The sequence below is a fragment of the Garra rufa genome, chromosome 6, assembly GCF_049309525.1.
Source record: "Garra rufa chromosome 6, GarRuf1.0, whole genome shotgun sequence".
Classification (NCBI taxonomy): domain Eukaryota; kingdom Metazoa; phylum Chordata; class Actinopteri; order Cypriniformes; family Cyprinidae; genus Garra; species Garra rufa.
The window spans coordinates 39,477,449-39,499,230 of record NC_133366.1 but is presented as its reverse complement, the minus strand read 5'-3'; the positions used below and the strand labels follow the sequence as shown (position 1 = coordinate 39,499,230).

The 21,782-nt window shown below is 34.4% G+C and overlaps 1 protein-coding gene across 1 annotated transcript in view; it reads left to right on the top strand.

The window, feature by feature from the left end:
* Nucleotides 1–21,550, top strand: part of ptprdb (protein tyrosine phosphatase receptor type Db) — a 78,299-nt gene extending 56,749 nt beyond the window's left edge. Inside the window, exons 25-36 of the mRNA XM_073843138.1 lie at nt 1,905–2,002; nt 2,256–2,379; nt 5,548–5,723; nt 6,980–7,099; nt 9,312–9,466; nt 11,449–11,734; nt 13,061–13,239; nt 13,384–13,510; nt 14,049–14,174; nt 14,607–14,761; nt 15,031–15,166; nt 18,777–21,550. Coding sequence (XP_073699239.1) covers nt 1,905–2,002; nt 2,256–2,379; nt 5,548–5,723; nt 6,980–7,099; nt 9,312–9,466; nt 11,449–11,734; nt 13,061–13,239; nt 13,384–13,510; nt 14,049–14,174; nt 14,607–14,761; nt 15,031–15,166; nt 18,777–18,845 — 1,751 coding nt within the window. The 3' untranslated portion in view covers nt 18,846–21,550. The remainder of the gene's footprint in view (nt 1–1,904; nt 2,003–2,255; nt 2,380–5,547; nt 5,724–6,979; nt 7,100–9,311; nt 9,467–11,448; nt 11,735–13,060; nt 13,240–13,383; nt 13,511–14,048; nt 14,175–14,606; nt 14,762–15,030; nt 15,167–18,776) is intronic.
* Nucleotides 21,551–21,782: the final 232 nt, after the last annotated feature.

Here is a 21,782-nt window from a genome sequence, read left to right as displayed (position 1 = left end):
AATGCAGTGTTGAATCAATGTTGATCTTGAATTTGTTGAACAGGCAACTATTGCAGACATGAAATGAACTCTTCTCAGCGATATTCTAAATGCAGCATTATTGATTTCTGCTTTAAGTTTAATTTGATCTGATTCAGCTGTTTCATTGTTTATTTCATCTTCCTTAATACTTCTGACTATCTTGTAATCTATACCCTCCCCTGTGCACATTCAGTATAGTTCAGATTTTATTTATAGAGATGGGATGTGAATATCAGTCTGGGTGGAGACCAGTCCCATCCCACAATCAAAAATTAGTCATATATCATGAAATTATTGTAATACAATTTTCTGTGAGGCTGTTTACTTCACTAGATATAACATTTGTGTATAAGTAGGCAAAAACATACATTCTCTGCATTTTCAATAACCTACAGACTGCAGTAAACAGTCTAAACAATTCTGTTTAAATAATATCATACTCTTTATTTTAGTTTATAGATGCCTAGTGCATCACTTTACAGCAATTGTCATGAAAAACATGACTAGCTTATATTTTGTGAGCTTTTAATTAGTATTGATCAGTTATTTTTATATGAACATTAAATGTATAAAACAACTAAAAGTGTCCAACTAAAAGAACACCCAGCCCCAAGTGGCCATTTCATTTAAATTGGTCACAACCATCAGTATTATTACATTTCCGAAATGACTGGAGGAGAGTCAAATTTTATATTTGGCTGTCTGAATCAATGATTATTGCTATGTCGGTACAAACAACTACAATGCCAACTACCTCACATTAAAATTTTATGAACTCTTTTCACTTTTGAAAACACAATAAAATAAGGTTTCATTAGAATTAACCCTATAAAGTCTACTGTATCATATTTGATACATAAATTTCTAAGGCCTATTAAATGATAAATGTGATCCAAACTGAAAAAAATCCCCCTTTAGGTCATGGTGTATGTTTCTTTTTGCTGTGAAATCTAACCTTAACCCTAATATTAAGGGAACTACACTAAAAAAAACTATAGAGCTTTGATCATACAATTAAGAATTAGGGTCAATGTTTTGAAATTGAGATTTATACATCAGCTGAAAGCTGAAGAAACAAGCTTTCCATTGATATTTTCCAAGTTTTGATATCAAAATATCTTCATGGAACATGATCTTTATTTAATATCCTAATGATTTTTGGCATAAAAGAAAAATCGATCATTTTGACCCATACAATGTATTTTTGGCTATTGCTACAAATATACTTTTGCTACTTAAGACTGGTTTTGTGGTCCAGGGTCACATGTTATTGTGAAATATAGAGTAACATCTAATATTTATATGCATTTTATATAAGTAATCTGCTATACTTTTATAAAAATCTCATTGATTTACATTACAAGCTGTCAGAATTTCATCTTTTCATCGATTTTGGCCATATAAATAACAGCAATTGCACCAAACTGAATATTTTTGCTTAGTTTGGGCCTCCGAATAAAATTTAGGTGGTTTTTCCCTCCTCAGTACGAGTCTAATTTCTCATATTCCATACTATATAAGCCATAAAAAGGTGGATTTTCCCTCTTCAGTATGAGTCTAAAGTCTCATATTTAATACTAAATAAGTCATAAAAAGGTGGGTTTTCCCTCCTCAGTATGAGTCTAATTTCTCATATAAGCCATAAAAGCATGATATGCAAAAACACATTAATTGTCTTATGAGTTCAACAAACTTCCATTCAAATATCAGGCTTTACAGGGTTAACTTTTGGTGATATTCCTTTAGCTTTGTTCTCCTCAAAACACATTCACTCATGAACCCTAGTGTTAAAACATAGATGAGATCACTAACTTTTTCCCTCACACTGCTCAGAGCGTGTTCTCAGGGTATGAAATGATGTGTTTGTGTGATGTGATTGACAGGCATGACCAGCCACCCTCCAGTGTCCGTCTCAGAACTGCCAGCTCACATAGAGAGGATGAAAGCCAATGACAACCTGAGGTTCTCTCAAGAATATGAGGTCAGATCTCACATACAAACACTTACATTCTCACCCCACGGGTGTACATTAAAAACATATTGGCCAATGAATGATGTATATTAGCCCCATATTTTTTAGCATGCTATAACATGCTTTGAGTTATTTTTCATGTAATTTTGTTGTGTGAGCACTAATTTCAATGCATAGGCCATGTTATGTTTATAACATGTGAAGTACAGTATGAGGCTTGTCCAGTGTGATGTGTAATTCATGGCGCATTTCTCTTTTGTAGTCTATTGATCCAGGGCAGCAGTTCTCATGGGAACATTCTAACCTTGAGATTAACAAGCCAAAGAACAGATATGCCAACGTCATCGCCTACGACCATACCAGAGTAGCACTCTCCAACAACGATGGTGAGAGGGTTTGTGCTCAGTATGCCAATATTGCCTTTTCTGTCTATATTCGTGAGAAATTACACATTTTTAAATCCTAAAGGGGTGTTATCATGGGAAATATTATCTCTAAATGTGACCCTGGACCACAAAACCAGTCATAAGGTTAAATTTTACAAAACTGAGATGTATACATCATATGAAAGCTGAATAAATAAGCTTTCTATTGATGTATGGTTTGTTAAGATAGGACAATATCTGGCTGAGATATAACTATTTGAAAATCTGGAATCTGAGGGTGCAAAAAAAATCAAAATGCTGACAAAATCACCTTTAAAGTTGTCCAAATTAAGTTCTTAACCATGCATATTACTAATAAAAAATTACATTTTGATATATTTATAGTAGGAATTTTACAAAAAATCTTCATGGAACATGATCTTTACTTAATTTCCTAACGATTTTTGGCATAAAAAAAAAATCAATAATTTTGACCCATACAATGTATTTTTGGCTATTGCTACAAATATACCCCAGCGACTTAAGACTGGTTTTGTGGTCCAGGGTCACAAATGTACACATAATTGTTCCACTATTTATTTATGGAAGCCCGGTTTCACCACTGAATAAAAATAAAAAGGTAATTGCAATTTATAATCACAATTCTTCTTTTCTCGTAGTTGTGACTTGTGAGTTCATATCTCGCAATTTTTAATTTCTTTTCTCAGAATTGCGTGATACAAACTCGCAATTGCGAGTTACATATTCAGAAATCTGATATAAATTCAGAATTGCAAGAACAATGCACTTTCGTCTCGCAGTTGCAAGTTCAGTTACTTTTTTCTGAGAATTGCATGATACAAACTCTCAATTCAGACTTTTTCCCTCAAAGTTGTGAGATAAACTCGCAATTATGAGTTAAAAAGTCAGAATTGTGAAATATAAAGCCAGAATTGCAAGATTTAAACTCGCAATTTTGACTTTTTTACTCAGAATTGTGATATACACTCGCAAAAATGCAACCCTACTTCACAATTCCGAGTTATATCTTACAATTCTGAAATAATAACTCGCAATTGTGTGTTATAAATTCAAAATTGCAAGATATAAACTTGCAATTCTGAGAAAAAAGTCACAATTGCAAGATATACTGTAAATTCCTAATTCTGACTTTATTTCTCGCAATTCTGAGTTTATATCTCACAATTCTGACTTTATAACACACAACTGCAAGTTATTAAGTCAGAATTATGAGATATAAACTCACAATTCTGAGGAAATATCAGTCTTTTTTTCCTCTAAGAAGTTGATATTATAATTCTCAATTGCAAGTTTATATCACATTTATAAAAGTCAGAATTGTGAGTTTAAATCTCGAAATTCTAGCTTTTTAACTCAAAATTCTGAGTTTATATCTTGCAATTCTGACTTTATAACTCACAATTGCAAGTTTATATCACTCAATTTTGAGAAAAAAGTTAAAATTACAAGATTATATCCCACAATTCTGACTTTATAACTTGTAATTGCGAGTTTGTATCTCGCAGTTCTGAAAAAAAGTCAGAATGTTAAGTTTGCATCGTGCAATTCTGAGAAAATTTTTTTTTTTATTCAGTGGTGGAATCAGTCTTCCATAGTTATTATTGTAAACTAAAACTATACATTTTTGTACATACATGAAATATAGTTGAAATCAAATAAAATATAAATATTAGATAAACGTAAAAAATGTAATTGGATGCTGTCATCGTAATTACCTTGGCTGCTAACTGAAATAAATTAGTAGTAAAATTACTAAAACGTAAACATAAATATTAAAAATAGATATTTAAAAAAATAAAAATTACAAAAGCACAAAATTACTACAAAAAAATATTGTAAAATAAAATAACTAAAAATATACTAATAAACACTTTAAAAAGCTACAGTATATAAATAATACTAAAATAACAATGACATACACTAATTTAAAGGTGATTCAGATAACCTCTGATACATTTCCAGGGATTTTAAGATTTTTTAGATTAGATTTTTTTAGCAAATATCCCTTACATTGTATATTTATTGAGCTGTTTGATTTGTGCAGTTTCTTTGCTTTTTTATGATTACTTTTTACCATTATTGCGATAGGACAGTATAGATAGAGAGGAAGCAAATTGGTGGATAAATTGATGGCACCCAGATGGGACTCACCAGAAGTGCAGCTGCACTACATTTCGCCTCTGATGCTGCTTTGTCATTTTGAAATATTAGATGTGACACAATACTAATGGAACTGAATCCTTTATTTACACCTATTAAAATTTATGAAGAGCATTTGTTTTCTCTTGTTAGTTTGAAAGTGATTAAAGGTGCCATAGAATGGAAAACTGTGTTTACCTTGGCATAGTTAAATAATAACAGTTCAGTACATGGACATGACATACCATGAGTCTCAAACACCATCGTTTCCTCCTTCTTATATAAATCTAGTGTTTGCAAAAGACCACCGAAAAATAGGTCAATTCCAACATAACACCGACTGTTACGAAACATCCCCGGGATCGTTAATAGTTACGCCCCCAACATTTGCATCGCCCAATCATCGGTAAGGTCAGCACATCAGTAAAATAAGGCGAGTCACTGAAGGGACACGGTTAGCTTAATGCTAGCGCTAGCCTGTTACATTGCAGTACAAACGATTTCACTTTCCACATAAACAGAGAAATAACTGCGCTGATGATGGCGAATGATTTACAGATCCCGAGTATCTGTTATCACTGACAAGCTGCTGAACTTGTGTGGTAAGCACTCCCTCAGCATTATAACTTTACACAGAGCACATGAATCACAGTAATGAGACTAAAATGTCGGCGATTCAAAACGGCAGATTCAACAAACCGCATATTAAAAGCGGCTAGAGCTGCTAATTAAATATATATTTTTGTCAATGTGCCAGCTATAGAGATGAGCAGCTCTGTGAAACAGCCAATCAGAGCAGAGCTCATTAATATTCATGAAGCTTCCAAATAAGGCAAAAACAGAGCATTTCATTCTAGGGACAAATCCTAGGGTTGTAAATGGACCTGTAAAACCATTTGTGGACATTTTTTGCCCTTTCCTATGCCAAATACCTTCTATGTAGATATCAGAGAACAATTTAAAATATTCTCTCAATGCATTCTATGGCACCTCCCTCTTGTTATGCAGGTGTTCCTGGCGGTGACTACATCAATGCCAACTTCATAGACGGGTACCGCCGACAGGGCGCATACATCGCCACCCAGGGCCCCATGCCAGACACCTTTAGTGACTTCTGGAGAATGGTGTGGGAACAACACTCAGCAAATATCATCATGATCACCAAACTAGAGGAGAAATCCAGGGTGAGAGCACTAAATCATACAAATACAAACCACACTCAAGTCATGTGCACTCATACATTTTCAGATGGAAACACAAAGAATCCCTGTTCCAAAATGTAGTAAGCATCCTTGCTTTCCACTATAGGCAGTTCAATGATTGTATAAACCTGTAAGAGCTTCGTTTATTTTCAGAACACAAATTAAGATATTTTTGATGAAATCCGAAAGCTTTCTGACCCTGCATAGACAGCAACGCAACTGACACGTTCAAGGCCCAGAACAGTTTGCATGAACAACTTTAAAATCTTATTTTTCTCTATTTTTTAATCAGATTTCAAATGCTATGAGCATTTATGCAGCCCACCAAAACGTGAAATGAACTCAAAACTGTAACATTAAAATTTCAAACAGTTTTTGCATCAGGATGTTTAAAATGCTGTCTAGGTAGGCAACTGATTGGATTTTGGAACAGAACTACTGAGGCACAAAAACACCTAATCAAACTCATAAAAACAAACACATGCACACATACTAACCATACTAACTTTTTTTGATCAAACACAGCATTGATATTTTCAGTATTTCTCAGTGAGTCTGTTGTGTGGTGTTACGGAGCAGAGTAAGTCTTATGCTGTTTGTCTATTACTCTCCAGATGCCTTCGTATTTCTTCTCAAAGGCAAGACGTCTCACTTGGCTAATTAGACCACTCTCACTTTGCACTTGAATGGTTGACATTCCGTGTCTCACCTCTTTCCTCCTTGTTAACTCTGCCTCATCCCTTTTTTACACCTACTCTCTCTTTTTCTGATCTGTCTCTTCTCGCTTCCACTTTCGCTCACTGACTTCTGAGACACATTTTGCCAAAGTGTAACTTGAATTTTTTGGCTGGTTATCACACTCTCACTGCATGCTGAAATGTACTCTCAAAGGGTGTGTCTCGGTCTATTCTCTAGTTCCCTTTGGTGGGAATTAGTAAAAACAAGGTTAAAAATAGGTTAAAAGGCATTCTGATAATTTCTAGGGAGTGTAGTGTTCAGTGCACTGGAATGATTTTGACAACCCACTCCTTTGGCAGTGTAATTGCTAGTAAACTAGGGAGCAGACTGACACATAGCCATGTGAGTACTGTTTTTGATGGAAAGCAGCCAGGCTGAAGAGCAGCTGACTGTCAGTGTTGATCTCAGCTGGTTCTTCAGCTCTCCTCTAATGTCTCCTTTGACATTGAGGCATATGTAGCAGTGAGAGGTTTACTAAGTGTCTGCTGAACTGTGTGCAGAATAAATGTGATCAGTACTGGCCCAGCAGAGGTACAGAGACATATGGATTGATGCAAGTCTCTTTACTGGACACGGTGGAGCTCGCGACCTACTGTGTCAGGACTTTTGCTCTCTTTAAGGTAACAAAGCAGCAGTGATCAGCACATAAACACAACATACAAACACTTTTTTACTCTTACAAATGTAACCTAACGGTAGAGTTGACCCACAGGTTTTTGGGAACTAGGGCTGTCCTCGAATAAAGATTTTTCTGGTCGACTAGTAGTCATTCATTTTAAGCATTTGTTGACTATTAGTCAAACGTTTATTAAGAAACCATATAAATCATAATAATGAGCCTTTAATTGCCTATATAGCTTAATAAGCAATCAAGCGCACACAAAAAAAGCTTTCCACAGCGCACCAGCAGATATAATAATTATGAATGTGTCAGGGAAAAACAGTAAGGGCTTTAATGTTTTAACAATTTATTTACACTCTAGTTATTACTTTTTTTTTTCAGCTTAAGAGATTAAGTCAGCGACACTGACTCGTCATTTCTGCAGTAGTGATACGCACGTATGCATGTTTCATAAGGATAATCTTTGTTTTCTAGTTGAATTGGTTTGTTTAAAAGTAGACATTTTAATTTTTATAGATATATTTTTCATATCTGTAAGGCAAGTATACACATAGCTTTAGAGTTTCACGCTCAAGTTTACAGAGACAGAGACAGCAGAAAGCGCATCCTGTTTGCTTTCATTATTTTACAAAAGCGAAAATTTTCATTGTTACACAAAAAAGCGTAGAGTCTTTAAAGATTTGAGAGATCCATCTGTCACGCAGTAGGCATGCTACTATTCCACTTCCATACTCCACACAGACACTTGAATAGTGCACATTTTTCTAGGTTAACATTAGATTTAGCTGCTATGTAAAATTGTTACTACATACATCTTTGGATTAAAAACCATATTTGAGGTCAATGAATGACAGGTGAGCGTTTAGATTTCCTGCCCGATGTGTGAATTTTTGTTTACTGTGACTAAGCGACTAATACAATTTTGGTCGACCAAGCCTCTTCTCGTCGACTAACTTAAGGGGGCATCCCTATTGTGAGAAAAGGTTTCCATACATTTTTCACAATTTTAATTTATTTTTTTGGAATGTTTGGAATTAAAATAGACCTGCTATGTGACAAATTATTCAAAATACATTAGATTACATTAGATTCTAATGACTGGTAGTTTACATTTAGTTAAAAAGTCTAAAGTGGACTATCAAAATAAAGTGTTACCCATATAAAATATGTAGTGACAAAGCTATGCATTTAAATGTTTATTTAGTGCAACAGAATCAATGTAAACATATAATTAGGGATGTGACGAGATCTCGTGGCACAAGACCTTCATTTTTAAAAATTTTGTTCAAATATACACTTAAGCAATGAACGTTCTGTCAGAACCACTAGTAAATTATGTAATTTTGTTTAGATTTCTAATCCCTTTGTTCTTCAGAATCGTGATCTCCAATGTATAAAAGAAAATAGTTTTTCAATTTATCCAGAATCATGCAGCTTTAGTTTACATGTTTATTACTGCATATAATTCATTAAAATAGAAGTTTAATTTCATAAAGTACAAGTGCATTTTGTGTTTTTTAGTTGAATAAAATACTATTTTGCCTTTATATTTCATCATTGAGGATTTCTTTAAAAAAAGTTTAAAAATCTTGTGTCGTCTCGTTCTCGTGAACCCAGTCTCGTGTCTCGTCTCTTCTGCAATGTCTGATTTTCTACCACATATTTTTCTTGAGAAAATCATGCAAAAGTGCTTTAAACATTATGCATTTGTTATTTTGATATTTTCTGCTTTTATTTATTTATTTATGATTGTTGTTGTCAACAGTTTCAATTATTTGTCATGTATTGCTTATTCACATCTTACCCTGTAACGTTTTTTTTTTAGTTTTTCACTGTTATTGTGCTTTGTGTGCTAAATATTGAAGGCCATACACATTAACTGGAATTTGTTTTAATTAAAAAAAGACTACTGCTTGGATGAGAAGCATTCTCTGACATCTATGTAATTTAATCAAATCTAGTCAAATCAAGTCAAGTCAAGTCACCTTTATTTATATATTGATTGTCAAAGCAGCTATACAGTATTAAAACAGGATAATACTGTGTTTTTCAGTTAAAGTCAGCTCATAATTGATTCAGTGATCTTCCAGCTCAGTTCAGTACAAATATAATATGTGCAGTCTTGTCTTGTCTAATCTAGTTCAGTCTATTTTAGTTTGGTTTAGTGTATGGTACTGTACTGTGCTGAATTGTGTTGTTTCTATATGCAGAGTGGGAGTGGTGAAAAAAGGGAAGTTCGTCAGTTCCAGTTTACAGGATGGCCAGATCAGGGGGTACCTGAACACCCCACTCCCTTCCTGGCCTTCCTCAGACGGGTCAAAGCCTGCAACCCCCCAGACGCTGGACCCATTGCGGTCCACTGCAGGTAACTAGTACAGAATTGTGAAAACACATTTATATTCAGTCGGACATGACAGGATAGGATTCTGAGAAACTGTTATTAAGTTTCTTTCTGTACCAATGAAAAGTTTCTTGAATGTGCTATTGAATCATTGGCCTAAATTGGCTTGACTATATACAATTGGCGTTATATCACACAATTTCCTGTTGAAATGCTGTGGCTCAACTGTTTGTCTCTATCAAAGTGTATTATTTTGCTTAGACACAACAAAGCAACATTACTATATAAATTGCAAGGTTTTTTTTTACAAATGAACTGACACAAGGAAAATGGTAGATTACATAAAATTGCTTATGAAAAAGTAGACATGCAGAAAGAAAACATTAAATGTCTTAAAACTATGAGACAACACTTTCCTTTGTTCTCATCTACTGCCCAACTTCCTCGCAAACACTTCTCTTTTTCTAATTTTAGTTGATTTTTTTTTACAGGCTCAGTACAAGTAATTAGTGAGTTTTTCTATTAAATAAGTTTTTACCATTTCATCTTTTTAATTAACGTTTTAACCACTTATAAACAAAACATTTTTTTTCCTGGTACTCCATTCTGATCGGCTGATAGGAATGCGATATTAGAGCGTTATCAAAACTCCAACAGCCATTTCACAGTTTGTAATTGTATCACTCCATTTGCGGTACTTCTTGGGCATCCTACTTCTCATGGTGGATGCCCAAATCCAGTATCATTTTATAAATATTACTGATTTGGGTCACGGAATGTAGTTTTAAAAGGTTTTCAGACGAGAATGTACTTGTTTATTGTTCAAATATGCAGTTTGAACGTCAGTGGGTGTTCTGCACTCATGAACCCGCACAAGAGCACCTCACCTCGGCCAGATCTCCTGGAATTTACTGCTGACTCTGTCTCTATAGTGGTTATTAGTGGTAATTAGTTTTGGGTAAATCTACTGGGCAGTCTTTGGTCTCATTAAACTATTATTTGTTCCAGAGCAAATAGTTTTGGCAAAATCTCATCATTCAATGCTGTTCCAGAGCACTGTGTTTGTACATTTGAGTGAAGTGCCTAGCAACTGTTATGATGGCTGTTGTTGTTGTTTATTAAATATTATTATTCAATAAATAATATTTTATATAAATAACAGTAGTATTTAAAAGTGTTTAGTATTGCGAAATGGTGCGTGTGTTCGTGAAAAATAAACATGTTAGAAACGGAAGTTATTTTTAGTTTCAACAACAGCTTGATGCAGCTAACAAATGCACTGAGTAGCGCTGTCATCAGAAATCACCCTTAACTGATAATAGCGCTTTCCTCAGCGGACATTCAAAGTAATGTTTCATAGTGAATATGAAGAATGAATGCTTTATCAGATGCAGGTAATCACGATTGCTCAGACCATCTCTCTCTCTCATAATACTACACATAACAGTGAGCTTTAAATACAGTAATACAATACGTTTTCAATGAAGCAACTCAACATTCCTTCGTTACTAGTTCTAAAGTGACGTTTTGGAATTTATATCGGAGGCTTGGGCTCAGCTGTTCAATTTTAAAACATTTATTTGAATCTGTGGTAGAAGGGAGTATTTCCCACAAAAGAAGACTTTTAAAGACACTCCGTTGTTATTTTGTTTATTTACACACCCGTGCCGTCGAACTGTAAATTGTATAAACGTAATATCACACTTGTAGACTGGAGATATGGCTGTATATCGGCTCGCTGTGATTACCTATGGCGAATCACAGCCGTGCCAATATACAGCCACAGTGTGATATTGCTCATATATATGTATATATAATTTGTGTTTCTCAGTCATCCCTTGTCTAGTGTTTTTATGCAGTGAAAGTGCAGTGCAGTGATTTTCTCTCTTTCATTCAGTGAGAGAAAATCACAAGTTCTTTTTTTAACGTGAAAGTAACTTTTATACAACCTTCACGCTGGAATGTGCTAATTTGAGTGCTTGTGACATTTTCTCTCTCTAACTCAGTGCCGGTGTGGGCCGAACGGGCTGCTTCATTGTGATTGATGCCATGTTGGAGCGTGTGAAGCAGGAGAAGACGATAGATGTTTATGGTCACGTGACTCTGATGCGATCTCAGCGAAACTATATGGTGCAGACAGAGGAGCAGTACATCTTTATTTATGATGCACTGCTGGAGGCCGTTTCCTGCGGCAACACAGAGGTTCCGGCACGGAACCTTTACGCCTACATCCAGAGACTGTCACAGACGGAACCGCCGGAGCACATCAGCGGAATGGAGCAGGAGTTTAAAGTCAGTACATCCCACGAATGTAACTTGTGAATTTAAAACAAATGACATAATTTGTTGACAAATTACCTGAAAAGTAACAGTCCACAACGCTGTTAAAGGAGAAGTTTACTTCCAGAACAAAAATTTACAGATAATGTACTCACCACCTTGTCATTCAAGATGGTCTTTCTTTCTTCAGTCGCAAAGAAATTATGTTTTTTGAGGAAAATATTTCAGGATTTTTCTCCATATATTGGACTTTTATGATGCCCCGAGTTTGATCCTCCAAAATGAAGTTTAAATGCGGCTTCAAATTTCAAACATCCCAAATGTGGTTGTAAATGATCCCAGCAAAGTAAGAAGGGTCTTATCTAGTGAAATAATCGGTTATTCTAAAAAAACTATTGAAATACTTGGTAACACTTTACAATAAGGTTCATTAGTTAACATTAGTTAACCACATTAGTTAACATGAACTAATAATGAACTGGACTTATACAGCATTTATTAATCTGTGTTAATGTTAATTTCAACATTTACTAATACATTATTAAAATTTTGTTAACATTAGTTAATGCAGTGTGAACTAACATGAACAAACAATGAACAACTGTATTTTCGTTAACTAATGTTAATAAAGATTAGTAAATACAGTAACAAATGTATTGCTCATGGTTAGTTCATGTTAGTTAATACATTAACTAATGTTTAACTAATGAACCTTATTGTAAAGTGTTACCAAATACTTTAACCTCAAACGCTCGTCTTGTCTTGCTCTCCCTGAACTCTTTGTATTCTGCGTTAAGACAGTTAGAGTACATCGGAAAACCCTCATTTCAGGATCATTCTACATAGCTGCAGAAGTACCGACCCAGTCTTTGCAAAGTGAACAAAGCAAAGAAGATGCGATGGACAATTTTGAAGTTAAGGAAGAACATGAGTTGGGAGTTTTTAGACATTCCCTAACTGTCAGAGTTCAGGAAGAGCAAGAAAAGATGAGCTCTTGACATTAAAAGGTATAGAAATTAAGATAAGGCCCTTCTTCCTCAGCTGGGATCATTTTTAGCCACATTTGGGATCATTTGAGGCCGCATTTAAACTGCATTTTGTAAGTTCAAACTCAGGGCACCACTGAAGTCCACTATATGAAGAAAAATCCTGAAATGTCTCAAAAAAATTCTTTACAACTGAAGAAAGAAAGACATGAATATCTTGGATGACAAGGGGGTGAGTACATTATCTGTAATTTTTTGTTCTGGAAGTGACTTCCTTTAAATCCATTTGTCTTATATAAGATAAAATTTAAATATCGTTTACTCATTTCTTATTTCTGTACCCCTTTTTCAGCGGTTAGCAAATGCCAAAGCGCATAACTCCCGATTTGTCAGTGCCAGCCTTCCGTGCAATAAGTTCAAAAACCGATTGGTCAATATCATGCCATACGAGACCACACGCGTGTGTCTGCAGCCAATCAGAGGAGTGGAGGGCTCAGACTATGTCAATGGGAGTTTTATAGATGGCTACAGGTACATTGCAATCTCTCCTTTTTATACATTTATTAGTAATAAAACAATACATCTACAAAACAAGCCACTGACACATCAACATTTGCAAGAAAGCTGATGAAATTCTTAGTTCTTGAAGTGTTCATTTCCTTCTCGTCACTCTAGGCAACAGAGGGCGTATATTGCGACTCAGGGGCCGCTGGCTGAGACAGTTGAAGATTACTGGCGGATGCTTTGGGAACACAATTCTACGATAGTAGTTATGCTTACTAAACTCAGAGAAATGGGAAGGGTAAGTTCACATACACTCATATATGTCAGGGGTGTTTATTGTAAGTGATGTGGTGTCTATTCAGTGTTGTTTTAGTATTTATATACTGAGATCCAGTTGTTATGTTTATAGCTTTAACTTATTTCAGAGGATAGCTCACCCAAAAATAAAAATCATGTCATAAATTACTCTATCTCACTCCAAACCCTTAAGACCTTTGTTCATCTTCAGAACACAAATAAAGACATTGAAGAAATCCGAGAGCTTTCTGACCCTGCATAGACAGCAACAAAACTAAAACATTCAAGGCCCAGTACCATTGCTCTCTATGGAGGTTCAGAAATCTCTCAGATTTCATCAACAATATCTTAATTTTTGTTCCAAATATGAACGTAAAGATTAAGTTCTTACGGGTTTGGAATGACATTAGGGTGAGTAATTAATGACAAGATTTTCATTTTTTGGCTATGTTTATTTTAGCTTCAAAACGTTTTAAATTAGTTTAGATTTGGATATCAATACTAACACTGATGAGTGTGTGTACTTTTTCCTAATGCAGGAGAAATGTCATCAGTACTGGCCATCTGACAGGTCAGCACGCTATCAGTACTTTGTGGTGGATCCCATGGCGGAGTACAACATGCCTCAATATATACTGCGAGAGTTTAAAGTCACAGACGCGAGGGTATGTCAAACACCTTCAAAAGCCTTCCATGCTCATAAAAAACCTGGAATGTACAGTAATGTTTTATTTGATAAAAAAATTGGAAATAGAAACTTTTTTGTGAGTATACATTTTCCTACTGTAATGACTTCTTTTGAATGATTCAGTTAAAACGATTGGTTTGTATTATTTATCAGCACTAGGGTTTTTACAGACCAGAAACCCCCAACATAAAAAAGCAAGTTTTTCTCGATTACATTTTATAAAACTTTCATTCAGAACATTAACTAATGATACTACATTATATAATGCTTAGAACTTAAATTGGAAATTATTTATAAGTTAGAACTATCATGAAAATTTAATACAGTTCCATGATTTATATAAGTTCTCCGCAGACCTCTGGTTGAAATGCTGCCACTTTCTGTCTCTAATGATGTAACTCTCTCCTAGGACGGTCAATCGAGAACAGTCCGGCAGTTTCAGTTTACGGATTGGCCTGAGCAAGGCGTGCCAAAATCTGGTGAAGGCTTCATTGATTTCATCGGTCAAGTGCACAAAACAAAAGAGCAGTTTGGTCAGGATGGGCCGATCTCAGTACATTGCAGGTATGGAGAATAATTGCTAAGGAATTTAAAGTCAGGGTTTATTTTGCGGGGTTTACTGGTTGATCGTACGGTTACCTACCAAATAAATAAAAATGGAAATTGTAGATTGTAGAATATGTAGATTTGAGTCAAAATTACAGTATTATATGTTTATAGTTCAGGTCATCATTGGACAAAAATCAGAGTCAATTCTTACAAAGAGCCATGAAGTAATACGAATGAATTCACATTATTGTACTTAATGTATTTTCTTTGTTGTGTGTGTGCAGTGCTGGTGTTGGCAGGACAGGGGTATTTATCACTCTGAGTATAGTATTGGAGAGGATGCGTTATGAAGGAGTGGTCGATATCTTCCAGACTGTCAAAATGTTGCGCACTCAAAGACCAGCCATGGTGCAGACAGAGGTAAGCTTGCAGACTGCAACCCACATAATGCAGTACTCATGTCTTTTTGCCCACACTACTCAAAGTTACGGAATTTACGGAATTTATATCTAACAGTGACTAATAGGGTTGCACGGTATACCGGTACTACGGTAGTATCGCGATACTAAAGCTTACAAATACCCGCGGTGCCATTGCATTTTTGAAACGGTAGTATCTTCCAAACGGTAGCACCATAAGATATGTTGTATGCACGGCAGGAACACTGTTTAAAACGTTCATGCACGCCAGCAGAAACATTACAAGTTGACTGCCAAAATGTCTTTCTGCTGTGCTTTGTGTAGTACAAGCGGTGTATAGGCTTTATATGCTATTCAGTGTTTCACCATGCTTAAGTTCAGTTTGAAATGAGAAGCTGCACGCGCACGTCCTTGTTCACGCTGCAGTTTCAGAAGAGAGGGTCTGATTCAGACGACTGTCTAATGTTATTTAAAAAATATCAGCCCAAGAATCAATTATTAAACATCAAAATATTTTACTAGACAGAATTTTCGTATTTTTATTCATTTGCCCACTTTTAAAACATGTGTAATAATTTGTTTCTGGAAGCATCTTTGCGATCACAAATGCAATTCCATTCATTAACATAGTGGTTTTGACCTTGGTTCTTATCAATCATTATATATATATAACTTGGATATTTTAAGATATGGCAGCAAAAATGCCCGTGACAGTTCAGCAATAAGACACGAGCAAGATGTTTTAGTTTCGTTTCTGTGTTCGAATCTGAATTCGCGTTAGTTTGGGCGAATCACTGATTCACTAAGCCATTCATAAAAACGAGTCATTTGATTCACCCCTGAATGATTCAGCCGTTTTGAAAGAATCGTTTGAACAACTCAGTGATACAATCATGAACACTGCTGCCACCTGCTGGCGGTTTTAAGTTTCCCGTCATGTTCCATTCTTTTCCAACACATTTCTATATTCAGAGTTTTGTATTTAAAACATTTATCTTATAACATTATTTATGCAATTATAAGTACAGTCTAAATGCATAAATACCACATCTAAATGTCACTCTATGAAGCTTCTGTGCAGTGCTCAGATGACTTTTGTTGACATGATTTCATGGATAACAATAGCCAGTCATTTATTCACATTAGTGAAGTATTCAGAGAAAAATCTTGCCTGTTTTCATTTACATCGTTTTATTTATGAATTTTTTTATTCATTTTGTAGATTTGAATTTTAAATTAACAGAATACTGCATGGTATCGTGATACTACTTGGTATCGTGATACTTCAGCTGGTATAGTATCGTAAGTAATTTTTATGGTATCGTGACAACCCTAGTGACTAATCTCACAATTGTGACTATGGCACCCATCACACATACAGTCTTTACTGGTAAATTACTGTTAAGAGATCATGTGTAAACAGGACCTTTTCAAAAACACGGGTAAATTCGTTCTGTCAATTTACTGGTATGAGAAGTCGTAAAATTACCAGTAAATTACTGGTAATTACGAGCAAATACAAGTTCAGAATGCACTTATGTAAGATGTCTACTCTGAGCCAATCATAACATTCTGTATGTATTGTCTCTGGGGCAAAAGAAGCTGTATGAATGTGAACATTTGAAACAAAAATGAAAACATTACCAAAAACACTGACTGCGTATACCCCTCCATGTTAAACACAACTCTGGGAGGCGCAGCTGTTTTGAGGTCATTTCTGGTTAATAATGTCACCAAGTTGACAGGTATTTTGAAATTGATGTGTGAATGGTGCTTTACCAGTAAAAAGACGGAACATCATAGACTATGAACGCCACATTTTTGTATTTACCGGTAATTTTATGCCGATTTAAAGGTATTACGATGTAAAAGGGGCTTATCCTAGTTATATATTTTGTAATTATTTCTTACAGTTGACTTTATTTCTCATCTTTCTTATTATTTCTTTCACTTTGTTGCTTATAATTGCATCTTATTCTTACATTTGTGACTTTATATCTCATTATTATTACTTAGTTTTTCATGTCAGTTTATAGCTTGCAATTGCAACTATTTCTCATAATTCTTAATTTATATTTCCCCTTTTTTCTATTTTTTTCTTAACATCCTGAATTTATTACTTGTTATTGTGACTATATCTCACAATTGCAAATTGTGACTTTACCGTTATTGTGACTTTATTTCTTACAATTGTTTAATTACATGTTATTGCTATTTCTTATTTTCCAACTGCAGTTGTGGGTTTATATCCATAACTGACTTAACTATTTCTTGCAAATATGATAAATTCTTATTGTTACCTTGAAGCTCATAATTGCATCCGTTTCAACCAATTGTGACTTTATATTTAATAATCACAACTTTATTTTTTATAATTATGAATTTACTTCTCATTATTGTGACTTTATATATCATAAGTAGTGCTGGGCAACGATTAATCGCATCCAAAATAAAGGTTTCTATTTATATATGTGTGTGTGTACTGTGTATATATTATTCAGTATATATAGAAACACACAGTATATCTTCATTGAAATAAATGAAAATCCATAATATGTATTGAAAATGTTTACATGTACAGTTTATATTCATATAATTTATATTATATATAAATGGGTCAAAGACGTTAAGATGTCCACGTCAAAAGAAATTTAAATAAATTATTTTATGTCCATAGAAAGCACAGTAAATGTAAGTAAAGTGTCTACTTAAGTTTTCAAAAAAGATTTTGGAGAATAAAATGTCAAAATTTGGTTGAAATATGTTACATTGTCATTCAGTGTATCACAATATTTATGTAAAAATTCAAACAATATGCTTATTCTGACTTGTACATATTAAAATATCTAAAAGAATAAGGGAGCACATTAAATTTCATTGTGTTTTAATTAGTAAAAAATTCTTACTGACAAATGGGCAAAACCTAGGATAGTGGCAATTTTTAAAAATGTAGAATTATAACTAATTAGTACTTGGGGTGAAAGTAATTCATCTTTTAATATGTCATCAATCGATTTTTGTTTTTTTGTTTTTATTTTTTGCTTAGAAAAACAAAAATGCAATTCAATTAAAAAAAAACGTAATACTTTTTGGGGGGAAAACTACAATTTAAAGCAGTATTACACTTATTGTTTTTATGCTTAAACACTTTTTCCATCTTTGACCCAAATATATTTAATATGTAAACATAACATATTGTTCTTAAATATATACATGCATGTAAAACTTTTATTTCGGATGCAATTAATTGTTGCCCAGCACTAATCATAATAGACTATTTCTTTCAAATGTTCACTTTATTACTCATCATTAGGACTTTGTACCCAAACTAGCGACTTCCTAGTAATTGTGATTTTATTTCTTGTAAATGGAATTTAATATCTCACAATTGTCATTTAAGTGACTATTTCTCATAATAAAATTAAAATTGCACTTTACTTTTTTTTTTTTTTTTTACCAAATAGTAGTATACTGATCAGCAGTCTGAGATTTGGTTCAAATGATGTGTGTGTGTGTGTGTGTGTGTGTGTGTGTGTGTGTGTGTGTGTGTGTGTGTGTGTGTGTGTGTGTGTGTGTGTGTGTGTGTGTGTGTGTGTGTGCACCCTCTACAGGAGCAGTACCAGTTCTGCTATCGAGCAGCATTGGAATACCTGGGCAGTTTTGATCACTATGCAACATAAAACCTTCCCCTGGACCAAGGGCCACATCGTTACACACCGAGACCTGCGTCTGATCAATCTGACAGCCTCTTTCTGTTGCCCACAGCTCAAGAGTCTGTTGATTTCTCCCGACAGCACACAATTTAATAGCCAGGCAGGCAGGGCAGCTGGGATACAGAGTTGTCACAACAAATTGTAGCTCCAATCCTATAGCTGAAAGTTGTCAAGTCAGATTTGAGGTGGAGTAAAACTCTGGCAATCGGCCAGCAGATCCAATGAAAAGGCATGAATCCAACCATGTGCTGTCTGGAACGATTCAACAGACCAATGAGGAGACAACAAGCAAACAACATGATGGTACTTTTTACTTGTCATAATTTGTTTAACACCAGATCCCCCCCAAAAAAAGTGTTTAGTGAGGGATGCAGTCCGGGTTTAGAGTTTCCACTGTTTTCGTCACCAGTTGTATAGTGGATCCACCAACTCACTTAAGCGATACATAAAAGATAAAATTCAGCAACACAAGTATTGGTGCTTATGCCAGTATCCTGTTCGTTTATCTGTAGCACACACACATAGATATATACGTACATATCTCTCACAGATTTAGGACAAGGAAAAATAGCTAAAAATGGAGATTTGTCTCAAAAACTGTGCAATATTGAACGTGAACCGCACCTTCAAGTTGAAAACCACTCAAGTATTAGAGATATTCTCACTGTAATTATATTGTCGCATTAATCCTATATGAAATAAAGTATAAAACAAAATGTTATTATGCATATTAGCACATGATCTATAAAAATTGTCAATGTATTGAGTGATATTTATACTATGTGAGTGAGGTACTTGTCAGTGCACATAAGTTACGAAAAGTACTGATTGCAGTAATATTTAAAGAGGATTTTCTTCACTAAACTTACCAAAACAACTATCTACATGCTTTCAATCAGGGTTGGAAGTTCAAATGTTGAAGCTAAATGCCACCAAACTCTCAAAACAGTAACATAATGGATCATCTGACACTGGTAGTGCCTTATCATAGTCACATGTTTAAAATGGTTCGCTATTAAAGTTAAATGTTCCACATTTATGGATATGAACCTGCTTTTGTGTTAAGAAAAAGATGATGATACTTAAACTGAATTAAAAATACAGTCACATCCGCCAGAGTGAATTGTAATATATATATTTCACGCCAAGACCAATTTTAAGTACCAGGGTGGTTTATTCATTCAAGTGAAGTACTGCCAAGATGACTAGACAATTATATTACTGAAAGCCAGTATGTGTCCATTTTTGAGAGGACACACTTTATTGTATCTATACTGGGCCAAGAGAACTGCATATTCCATTACATATATAATAGCTATTATATTATAAATGATTTGTATTTGAAATTATAATGGAGTATAGAACAGGAAATAGTTTTCTTGCTTTCAGTCCATACCGCTGCAGGAAACATTCATTTCTCTAACCGTTCGCGTCTGCATTCTTGTTTATCAGCGTTGTGATGGTATCAATGATGTTAGTGTGTTAACATCAACAAAAAGAACATATTTCATGCTGGCGAGGACGCATTCGAAAGGGGGATTTTACAAGCCGACTAAATTACATCTTAAAAGACTTTTCACTAGAAGTTTGATGTCCAGAATTGGATTCATAAAACATCACTGCATGATAAATTAGATTTACAACTTTGGGAACAAACTCGCACATAAAAATGGCCCTAATGTGTCTGTATCAGTATTGTGGACCGTAACAGTCTTATGGTTATGGTTTTGGATATGACTGCACTCTTGTTCTATGCACTAACCCTTACTATTTCTTCAACACAGAATGTTATTTGTATTGAATGAGATGAATTTCACAGTGTCGCTCACAGTGTGTGCATGTTAAGAGAAACATAAGTTTTGGTTCCAAAGCTTAATATGTGCATAATGTTATTGTTGAAAACGTAGATGACAGGGTGGTTTAATATGAGTGGTTTTCCTTCTAGTCCAGTGGTAATAGTCATTATTCAGTAATTCCCAAGAAAGTCTGGTCACTGCAAACTTGCGATGTAAGGAAATGTTTTACTTTCTTTGCAGCATCTTTGTCTTTGTGTATTTTTTTTTAAAACCAGAGTTGAGTTAGTTTTGTATTTGAAAATCTAACATGCAAATCTTCCACTATCTACCTTCTCCATCTTGTTACATTTTACAACATATTAATATCACAACCAAGTTTCAGGGTTTTTCAACTTTCAACTTTTGTTGAAACTAGCTATGCTTATATTTTCAAGAGGATATCAATTAGCATTTGTTCAATGGGAAATTCTATGCTAATCAGTCAATGTTTTGAGAAAAGAAAAAAACCATCTATTTTCCAGTGCATGACAGTCACCATTTGTACAGATGCGAAGGCACCATCAGATTTTGACGAATCATTGTTTCATGTGGAAAATAAACTAGCACAATCTATATCATGTAATCTGACCAAATATGCATTGTATCACCATTTTCATATTGTCGAATGTTGTGAGTGGTTTTACAAATTCACCCATCAATTAATGTGAAACACAAAAGGGAAATCTTTTACCTCTGATTTTGTAGTAAATGTAAATATTTCAGAGGACATTTTCTTTTTTTAATTTTCCTACTTTATGTTGTAAGGACAGATGTGTGAGAATACAATTGTATTGGAAAAGTTTTATTTGTTACAAATAAAATGGTAAGAATAGTCGAGTCATTATTTATCCATTCTTCATAAATATATATTTGTTTATATAGACCAGCAAAAATATTCAAGAACATTATTAGTTCACTTCCAGAATAAAAATGTACTTATTCAAGAATAATTTACTCACCCCTATGCCATCCAAGATGTTCATGTATTTCTTTCTTCAGTCAAAAACAAATTAAGGTTTTTGAAGAAAACATTATCCATATTGTGGACTTCAATGGTGGTCAACGGATT